General features: G+C 42.8%; 1 protein-coding gene across 1 annotated transcript in view; it reads left to right on the forward strand.

Annotated features, from left to right (window-relative positions):
- Positions 1 to 8,503: 8,503 nt before the first annotated feature.
- CUNH10orf67 (chromosome unknown C10orf67 homolog) overlaps positions 8,504 to 11,353 on the forward strand; it is a 137,356-nt gene continuing 134,506 nt past the window's right edge. The window contains exon 1 of the mRNA XM_023701982.1: positions 8,504 to 8,610. Coding sequence (XP_023557750.1) covers positions 8,504 to 8,610 — 107 coding nt within the window. The remainder of the gene's footprint in view (positions 8,611 to 11,353) is intronic.

Here is an 11,353-nt window from a genome sequence, read left to right on the forward strand (position 1 = left end):
AAAAAAAAAATAAAAAAAAAGAAACCATGAAATCCTCTTTCTCTCCTTAAGCAGAAATGTTAGACTTTATTAAACAGTTCCGAAAATGTTTTCAAGTCATAGGTAATACCTGTTCCACTTATTTGAAGAAAAATAAGGCCCTTCCCCTTAACACCACTATAGTCTAGCAGGTAGTAGCACACGTCTGTAATGTTAGCTCTCTAAGAGACTGAGGCAGGAGAGCACTATGAGTTCAAACCCGGCCTGGTCAATTTAGCAACTTAGTGAGACCCTGTCTCAAAATTTTAAAATATATATGTAAAATAAATAGGGTAGGAGTGTAGTGGTTGTATTATCCATCCCAGTATTTTCCTGGTTATTGTTGTTTCTTTTACAGTACTAATGAGTAAACCCAGAAACTTGTACTAAACAACATTCCAGACCTTTAAACATTTGTTCTAGTTTTGAATTAAATTTATTTATTCATTTTTCTTTTTTGAAACAAGCGTTCTCTCTGTAGTCCAGAATTGAATTTTCTATGCAATCCAGCGTAGCCCTGCATTCACACTCCTCTTGCCTCAGCCTCCCAGTGGTTAGGATTACAGGTGTGCTCCAATATATTCAGCTTCCTACGATTACCAAAGAAGAAAACTCTCAGCATGAGTGAATGCACACAGACTTTGTTCTCCTGTTTCTTGTCCACTTCGCTGTAGCAAAGTCCTTTTCCAATGCAAACTCCATCTATGTGTACATAGTGAAGAGTGGCACCCTCTGGTACACCTGCAACAGAGATGCAGTGGCTCCCTAGAACACAACACACCCTGAGCCCTCCCTCTGCACTGCCATCCATTCTGTACCCCCACATGGGTCACGTTCAGGCTTTGTCTTGGCTCTGCATCAGCTTTTCCATGAAATGGTCTTTAGCTATTCCTCCTACAGTGGTTACCTGTTTTCTTTTCTTTTTTTTTTTTTTATTTATTTTTCAACAAATAATACACTGCATATATTCTTCTTAGTGGTTAATTGCTGTACAAGATGCGGACTTGTGATCCTATTTACAAACACCATTAGAACAAATCATTCTATTCATTAACAGAATGTAACTATATATCTATCCCAACCACTTTGAATACACAGATACAAAATGGACATTCATCGGTATACCCCATTTTTCCTAAGTTCCGTTATTGAATATTATAGGTGTGTAAACTCAGCAAAATATTCTAAAAGAGTCCAGTAGCCCATAATAGCATTGGGTCTTCTGTTTAACTGGCAATGTCAGAAATTATTGACCTGAGTCCCCCACAGCTCAACTTAACAGCATGGCTTTATTTCTTATATTTCGTCTTCATACTTTTCTACTGGATGGTTAAGACCAAGGTAAAGCAGGACCTATGCAACAAGAGTTGTAGCTTTTTGGTCTGAGAAGGTCAGTGAAATGCCCTCAGGATTTGTCCTGAGATCCTGTACCTCAGATTGTAGAACTTTTATCAGTGCAGCCATGTGGATGAGTCACGGCCAATGCTTGGCCAATGTGCTCTCTGTGAAAGCCTGAGAGAGTATCTTCTCCCCATGTGACTCTCCTTAGGCCCACTCTATGTCATCGATCACTTTCCTCTTTGGCCCCATAATCTTCTTGATCAGAAAATTTGGGACACTACCGAGGTACATGACGTTACCTGTTTTCTTTCTTAAAATTTAATTTTCTTCACATCTCCTGCATCATTTGGAATTTTTATGATAAAAGCAGGACTTTATTATGGACTGTTTTGCATCAGCCTATGCTATTTCAATGCATTAAATTGATATTCCAGATTCATTAATTTGAAGTCAGCCAACAGAATTTTCCTGCCTAGTTTTCTGGTGGCAAATACTGAAGCACACATTTATTTGGGAATTGTGCTTCTAAAGAGCATATTCAGAGTTCCTCATTCATTTGATAAATATTTATTGCACACTTACTATGTGGAATCAATGAATAGGAGCCCTGGGAATATAGGATGAACAAGACAGATGGCAGTTTCTGTCCCATACATCAAAATTAATTCTACTAAACTGAAGAAAGCTTGCTTGCCTAGCATGCATGAGGCCCTGGTTTTGATCCCTAGCACTGCAAAACTCCACAAGCACCAACAACACAATAGTGGACATTCAGTATATTAATTAGCATAGTGTGGCACGTTGATCAAGATACATTGAACAGCAGAGCTTGGAGTGGTCCTTTCCATAGTGCAGACTTTCTGATTGGAGCAACCATAGGAGTGTCCCTGGGTGATGCGATGCACTCCAGATCAACCCTTGGCTACAGCAGTATCTGGGTAACATACATACAGAAGGGTGTCCCAGGAAATGAACGGATATGAAAACCATAATAAAACCCCAGTTCACACAACCACAGACTCCTACGGGCAGCATTCCTCTCCAGTCCTCAAAACTGCTCACTTCACATTTTTTTTAATTTTATTTATTTATTTATTAGAGAGAGAGAGAGAGAGAGAGAGAGAGAGAGAGTGGTGTGTGTGTGTGGCCAGCTCAGCCCACCAGGGGGCGGGGCTGGCTGGCATGTGGTGCTGGGGGATCGAACCGCGGTCCCTGATGCCTTGCTAAGCTTGTTCTAAGTAGGTGCTTTAGACCACTGAGCCATCTCTCCAGCCCCCTCACTTCACATTTTTGGCAACTCAGTTGTGAGTTGAGTCCAAAGCCAAAGGATGAAGAGAGGTCCTAATACTGCTGTTGAGAAACATTTATGAGAGAGACAAACATGCTCATATGAATCCAGTCTGACTTGTAGTCTCCTTTGCTGAGGGCCCCTCATATCTGTAGCTCATCTTCCTGTGAAGAGGTCCAAACACCGTATTGTATTAGTTCATTTAGGTCGGACTGTAGGGGGACATGACAGCCCCCCTCACCCACAGGGTGAGACATTGCAAGATGCCCAGTGGGTGTCTGAAGCCACAGAAAGTGAGCCCTAAAGCCATAACAGTGAACCCTGAACTGCACAGACACTAGGCACTTTCTTGTGCATACACATGTATAAGGTGTAACTTGAACATTAGCAACTGATAATAAAGTAGAACAAGTATAACAAAACTGTAATAAAAGTTATGAAAATGTGGTCTTTCCTCATGATTGTTTGCTACACTCTGTAGCAGGGTTTAGTGCTATTCACAGCTGATTGTGGATAACAGGAACCACAGGAAGTGAAACCCTGGGGAGAGGGACTGCACGCTCACACTAACCCAGATCACGTTGCCATCTAAATCAAGTATTGGGATCTATGAACCTAAGAACAAGAATTAGGCATTGACTGGCTGTCTCGTGATACTAGGAAAAGAACAGAGAGAATGGAGCAGTGCCTTTATCCAGCCTATGGCAAAGTATGATGGATTATTCTGCTTCTCAAGAGAGTGCAGCCCTTTGGGTCTGAGGAAATGGTGCTCCCAGGCAGGATTTTGGCCTGAAAATTTCCCAGTATCTACCTTCTATCACCGCATCTGCATCATGGCATAACTGTCATTGGCAGTGGTTTTCTTAGTATCCTATGAAAAAGGTACATCTTACAAAGGATACACGCACGCACCCCTGGCCCGAAATCTGGTAATTGCCCTTGCGTGACTCCTCTACACTGCAGTTCTGTCACATCAGATTTCTGAGGTTAGATGCCAGGAATGAGGATTCATCCTGGTTATTTGAAGGGACCCAGAAATACCCCAAATTTCCCTTACTGGAGGGCTAGCAATTTCTCAGGCTCACTTCTGCAACTGCGAAGCTCTAGCATTTTCTCCAAGTTGTTGCTAAACCCCCTTTGGAAAGCTCATGATCCACAGAGATTCCTCAAAAAGCTAGGATTGGAGGCCCCATTCCAGCCAACTCTTCTCCTCTTAGGTATTTTTCCAAAAGAACTGAATCATCATACCACAGCGCTATATGTGCACCCATGTTTATAGCTGTGCAATTTATCATACTAAATCTTGGAAACAATCCAAATGCCTATCAACTGAGAAATGCATTTTTACACAATGGAGTATTAGTTGGCTATAAAACAGATCAATTCCAGGCTTTTCTAGATAAATGGATGCAACTAGAGACTGTATTGGTCAGTGAAATAAATCAGACCCACATGTGCAAACATCATATGGTCTTGCTGGTGTGAAAGAGTAAATAAAATCTGAAAGGTACAACAGATACTGTGAAAGGGAAAAAAATTGTTCCATGGGAAGGAAAACCTGAAAAGGACAAAAGAAAGAAGGGAAAAGTTATTCATATATATGGAGGATAATTTGGATGATTGTGTTGTCAATTCCTGCTGGTCTTTTGAAAGGAACAGTTAATGTTTAATATTTTTTTATTCTTATTTTTTTCTTTTTAATTTCTTGTAACTTTTTTGTTGTTTTTGTTATTGTTTTAATCAATTTTGCACATTTATATATGGTACCCTAAGCAATTAATTTAAAAATACCATCACCCATTATAGCAACCTTTGCTGAGTTCCTACTACTTTTTTTAGTGAAATTTTGTATTGTTTCTAATTTTTTTTTTTACGGTTTGGTATTCTTTAAAAAATTTAAAAAGCTCATGATGCAAACTTAGGTCCAAATACAGGAGAAGACTGCTCCAGCCTGAAGGACCCCTGGCACCTGGGCATCCTGGGAGGCTGTGGCAGGCAAATCCCAAGTTCAAACTCAGCCTGAGCAACATAGCAACTCAACAAGACACTATATCAAAAACAAAATTCAAAGAATTAAAAGGCTAGAGAGGCAGGTCTGTTCAAAGGCTTTGCACCAATCGTGGTACCTCAAGAAACAAAAATGATAACAAAAAAAGACACTTTGCAGTAAGAGGCACAAACTTTATACTTAGGTTGTCCCTGCCCGAACTGCCTACTGTGTTGTCATCTTGGTTGTCAGCTTCAGCTGGGTGACAGACACGTGAATGAGCTTTTACAGTGGATGTGCCATCTCACTGCAACAGCACGTAAGATGCGGAAATGATCTAGTTTCAGGAGTTTTTCCATCAAGGATTTAGTAGCACGCAATAGTCCTGGCTAGAGAGGCCTTGCTAGTGCCTTTCCCAGCCCTTTATTTAAGAACCCTGGTTATGGATGAAGCATGATATAAAACAAGTTTACATAACAGAGCTAGTACCATATAATCATAGATTACAGCCAGTGATAAAAGAAAAATAAGCATTTACATATGATGAGTCTCCAGAAAGAATTTAAATTACTAACCTACACTGAAACTCCTGGTTTTTACTAGAGTATGGAACTGATAATATCCAACTGGAATATAGAAAGGACTATGTTTAGAGTCAGGGCTTGACTCTTAATCAAATCCCTATGCTACTTAATCTGAGACATTATCACTTTTAATAATTGGTAGTTGATATGCTCATATAAATGTACCTTGCATCTATAGTTACGTGTTTTTAATTTGTGCCTGAAGTTCTAGAAACTAAACAAGAAAAAAATCATTTTAGTTCATAAAATATTCAACTTTTTAAAACTTAAAAACTCTATACAATAAAGTTGAGGTCTCTCAGTGGTGGTTTGGGAAGAAAGATACAGTACTCTCCTTTGAAAATCTGGCTGGGATTAGTTTTGTAGTATATGATGTGGGTTGCAGGCTTTCCTTGCTTTATAGATTTTCACCATTGACTTTTTTTTTTCTTTTTCTTTCTTTTTTTTTTTCCCCCTCTTCTTTTGGTACCAGGAATCAAACTTAGGGCCCTGAGCTTGCTAGGTAGGCCCTGTACCACTGAGCTATATCCCCAGCCCTTCCTACTGCCTTTGAGAAAAGTTCATTACCCAGTTTCTACTTGTGAGAAAGCAGATTCGGAAAGGTTTTATTGTTTTCTTGTTTGTTTGTTTATGTACTGGAATTCAAGCTCAGGACTTTGCATTTGCCAGGCAGGCACTTGTACCACTGAACTATATCCCCAGCCCTAGACTGTGAGAGATTAAACAACATCTCCAATATTCTAGAGTTTCAGAGCCTGTTTTGTTTTTTGTTTTATTTTGTTTTTTTCTTTCTTAACATTACCCAGAGATCATGTACTTTCTGCTAAAAACCATCAATGAATTCAACAGGTGATAAACAAGGCAGGATTTAATATGACAAATCTTGTATAGTGCCATCCCTACTCAGTACTGGAGAATATGCTCTGCAGAGACACTTTCGCAAGCCAGAACATGTGAGAGATAAAATACAGGTAAACTGACAAGGGGAGAATTGTGTAGTTCAGGCTTTCAAACACCATGATCATCAGAACTCGGTCTCCTGCACAGTGACGTGTATGCTACTGCCAGGGTTCAAACAACGATGTTTTGTTCAGCACGCTTCTATGGGATGGCGTAACCATGCAGTACGGATCTGTTAACAAATGCTGTACAGACCTGACCAGTGACTCACGAGATCTTTCCTCAGTTCCAAAATATTCATTTGCAATTGCATGAGCAACATAACCAGTCACTTATCTCATTCTTTGCGCTACCTTGGCCCCATTCTAAACGGATTAGGTTGGTATTTTCAATTGGAATTTTAACCTTTCTTTTAAAAAATGTGTTGTAGTATAAAAAATACTTAAGAAGAATAACATAAACCAGGCCTGGTGAGTGTGTGGGAGAGCTTCCTGCTACCCTGCGCCTGCGGGACCTGCCAGTCCCAGCCCAGGCGCAGTGTGCCTGAGACCCTCTTCCACTCCCTTGGGCCCCCACACCATTCTGCAGCACCCCCCACCCTGCCCACCCAGTGAGAATTTCTGCCACATTCTGGTGACCCCCAGATCCAGCCCTAGCTCCAGCCCAGTGAGTGTGTGGCAGAGCTGCCTCTCCTCACTATTCCACCTTGTCCCCTCCAGACTCAGCTCAGGCCTGGATTACAGGCCTGGGGTGAAACCCTGCAGCTGCAATCCTTGCAGAGAGTGTAGGGGACAAAGCCACACAGCTAGTCCAGGAGCAGAACATCTTGCCAGAGGGGCACAACAGGTTCACTCCCATGGGCAGCAGCAGGAAGGAGCTGAGCACAGCAGCCAGACCCAAGCCAGGAACAGCTGGCTAAATACAAACCTTGTAGATCTACACCTGAACTTCAGTACGTGCTAAGGTTATAACTGCAACAAAGCTCTACAACAAAGGTCAGAAGACAGTGCTACACAAAATGACAATGAGAAGGAGCAAAATGCAATCTCAGACCCCAAGCCCACCCATAACAAGAACAGAGGATACTAACACAAAACAAATTGGGAATCACACAGCTGAAATCAATGAATCAACAGCTTCTGAAATAAAGAAACAACTGCAGAAAGAAATAGAGGACCTCAGATTGGACATGAAAAAAGAAGAATAACATATTGTGCATTTCTTTCTTTAAAGTATTTTGATTATGCAATAGAAATTTCCTAAGTAAAAGTTGAGATTAGAAAAAACATTTGAGATTAGATTTTGAAAATAAAAAAAAAAACTCTATAGTGTACAAGCAATTCATTTGTTCCCTTTTATCTCCCCGAAGGAAAAAGAAAAACTTCATAGAAGAATATTTTAATATTGGTTAAGATTTTTGTTCGGGTTTGGGGCATTTTCATCTGTATCTTTAAACACAGGAGTAGTGATAATACTACAGTGATTTTGTATTTTGAGCATCTAATAGCAAAACTCTTTTCCACATTAGTTAGTATGATGGAGAGAATAAAAATTGTATTTTTCTGTAGGTAAGTGAAATGCAGACGTAGATGCTTAGCTTCCAAAGAAGGCAATGACATTCTGATAGATACCACTCCCAGTCATCCATGCAGAACGTAAAACAAACGGTGAGCAAAACGGCCATCACCAGCAGGAATGTAGTAAAGTCCACACCACACAGTACAGTGTAAGCTTAACATGCTGGGTTGGCTCTCTATTAAATGGGAATGTAGGTGTGTTGAATCTCTGCAAAGACATTGTGCATTCATGGGGCACCTACTGTCTGAGGACACTGCCCTGGGAGCCTCGGGATGATCTTGTCATCATTATCGGATGAGTTCACTGTCATCCTCCCTGAGGGTGACTTCCAGCACGGGTGGGCGGCCAAGGAGCGGAAGGTCACCGAGCTGGGGTTCTAACACACCCAGAGAGGGTGTTGGTGTAGGAAGACAAGGTTCCAGCCCTATCTGCAAGTGCACGGATCCACGAGGGAGGCTGAGCGCAGCGTGTCCCCAGGGAGGAAGCAAAGAGGATGGGGGCGCAGCAGTCACTCATGGCTGCAGCTTTGCTGGAGACATTTCCGCCACAGCCAGGCCTGCGGGCGGCGGCGGCGGGAGAACCCGCTGCCGGCGGCGCCACAGCCCTGAGTCAGGGAGGCAGAGGAGGGGCAGGGCCCTGGGCGGCTCCCAACCCCTTGCGCCCGCTCCCCGTCCCTGCCCCGCCCCACCCTCTGGGTTCCCGCGCTGCCCGCTCTCGCGCCCGGAGTAGCGGTGATAACGAACGCGGGGTGTTTATGACTCAGACCTCTGGGAAGCTGCTAGGCTAGAGGCTCTCTGCCCAGCAGGCATGGCCCAGGATCCGACAGAGGACCCGAAGGTCGCACCCGGGACGCAGCAGTGCTGGAAGCTCATCAAGAACCTCGCCGTTGTTGAACAATACCAGAGCCAGGCCAGGTGACCTGCGCCCCGTGCCCCGCGCCCCTGCCCTTGTGTCTCAAGGCCCATGCTCCAAAGCTTCATTCGATGTCTTAAGAATACCAAACTGTATATCCTCAGAGCGCACACCCCGGAGCCCCATGGCCTGGGTTCAAATCCTAGTCACCCTCCACCAAGGACTGTGAATTAGGGGAGTGACTTAACTTCTCTGTGCCTCAGTTCACCTCCTCTGGAAAACAGCGAGGACGAATAGTGCCTACTTCTTAGATAATACAGAATATTAAATGACCTCAATTTAGTAAATATTTACAAGAAGGCCACCCATAAACGTCATACAATCCCTGTTTTTATTCCTTCAGGCTTTTATAACACAATACCATAGATTAGGTAGTTTATAAATAACAGAAACTTTCCCCCAAAAGTCTGAGAAGTACGAGATTAAAGCCCTGGTAGATTCGGTGTCTACTGATGGCTCCTACTTTATAGAAACTACTATCTGGCTATGTCCTGCCATGGTGGAAGGGGCAGGGGAGCTTTTTCCAAGCTTGCTCCACTTGACCTCCTCCATCCGGCTTCTATAAGGGCGCTAATCCCATTTATAAGGGTCCCTCCTTTATGACCTGATCGCCCCCAAAGGCATCACCTACTCATACTATCACCTTGGGAATTAGGATTTCCACACAATTTCTCTGAGAACAGACTCAGACCACCACAGTGCCATATATGCTTGACAACATAATTATTTGTTATTCCTTGTTACACAATTTATAATTTATAGTTCCTCTCTGTCATAATCTTCCCTTGCCTTGTGCTTATTTTGTTGTTTATTTTGATAAATGTAAAGATCATGTTTCTACAAAAATGTATCTTTCTTCCTAAACATCTATGTAAATTGGTAAATAGCCAGCACTCTGAAAGCTGCTATGAGTATTAAAACTCACCAAGGCAGAGGCCACATGGGGGGTTCTGAGGCAAGCACCTTGCACTGTGGCCTCTGCAGGTGAGAAGAAAGTACTGGATTGGCTCAGCCCAGTGGAAGGACAGACCTAGGGACCGTCCTGCGAAGTTTAGCTTCCTTAGCTCATCTGTGTTATGTGGAGTCGGGGTGTATACCATGCCCTGATTTAGTGGTGGCTGTGAAAAGCAGGTACTGGATGTAGCTCCTGTAAACACAAGTATCCCACTGTGTCTAACTTGACTTCCTGCCCGGGATCCTATGGCATTCCATGGTGAAGTAGCTTCTCAACAAAACACACCAGCTAGATTCAGGGACAGACTGACCTCACTGGGTGTTCAATTAACATTTGACGTGTTTACTCAATCAGTAAACACGGTTGAACATTTTAGTTTCTCTTCACCCTAGGTGCTCAGAAGACCAGGTTGGTCCCATTTTGTGAGTGAGAGAGACTCAAGTACTGACTAAATCCTAGGATCCGAGGCCTGAGTTTGACAGGTTAGGCCCTGGGAAGGCAGCAAGTAGTCCACACCTACCAGCCAAAAGCCTGGCCTTGGCAGTTTCCATTCTGGGCAGGAACCAGTGGCAAAATAGATAAATAAGTGGACTGTATAAGTTGGCTAGTGGTTAAGGGTAAATAGTAACAGAAAACAAAGAGAGACAAGGAATATGAAAGTTGTAATTTCAGATAGAGTAGTCAGGGAAGTCTTCACTGTGAAGTGACACTGGGGTTAAGACTCATAGGCTTGAGTGGGGAGCCATATGAATATATCAGGGGACAGGCAGAGAAGACAGGAAGTGGGTAGCAGTGTACCTGGGCACCCTAGGAATAGCAAGGAGGCCACTCTATGGCTGGAACAGATGCTAAGAGGCAGGGCCTGGAAGCAAGGTGTCAGGGAAGGGGATTAGTGCTGAAGGACAAAAGGATTTAGATCACTTTCAGACTTCAGCTTTTACTTTGAATTTTGTATTTTTTTCTTTTTTCTTTGAAGTAAATGGAAATCTGGGAGGTCATTGGGACCGAGGACTGATGTTGCCTGACTTGTTTTTCAGTGGGATTATTCTCACTGCTGATTTGATAATAGACTACAATGAGACAAGTGCAAAAACAGGGAGCCCAGTTAGGGAGGTATTACAATTATCTTTTAAGAAAAGTGGTCATGGGCAAAGCAATAGTTGGAGGTGCTTAGAAACAGAGTCAGATCAAAAATACTATGCTGGAGGTAGGATGAGTTGAGCTACCGATGGACTTCCACTGTATAGGAAAGGTTCCACATTTAGCTGAAATTTGCCATTAACTGAGTTGGGGAAGCCAATGAGAGGGACAGATTTAAGGGGACTATTACTTTTGGACATGACATGTGGTAGTTACTATTAGAAATCTATTGAAACAGTAAGTATGTGGTTGGCTATGAGTCTGACATTCAAAAGAGATGTCCAATTTGATGCATCAATCCGAGTGGGCATGGTTCACACCAAGATGGTGTGAGATATGGGGAGATCAGCCAGGAATTGAGCGTGTGGGCAGGTGAGACCTTTAAACCATGGAGCACACCAAAAATCTGCTGTTCTTTGAAGAGGCTAAAAGGGAAACACTCTTTCCTTATATAACACTAAACAGCATGTGCCGTGAATGTTAAGCAAACCTAGTATCATCTCCACTGACTAATTCATTAACAAGCATTTGCTAGGGTGGGCTATTCTAGTGTGCAGTGGGAGGTGTTATTGCAGTCTATTAATAAATACTCAGAGATCTGTCCCATGCCAGCAAGTGAGTCAACAAAGGTCACCTGGGAGAGGAGCGGG

Source organism: Octodon degus, unplaced genomic scaffold (genome assembly GCF_000260255.1).
Source record: "Octodon degus isolate 3935 unplaced genomic scaffold, OctDeg1.0 scaffold00145, whole genome shotgun sequence".
NCBI lineage: Eukaryota > Metazoa > Chordata > Mammalia > Rodentia > Octodontidae > Octodon > Octodon degus.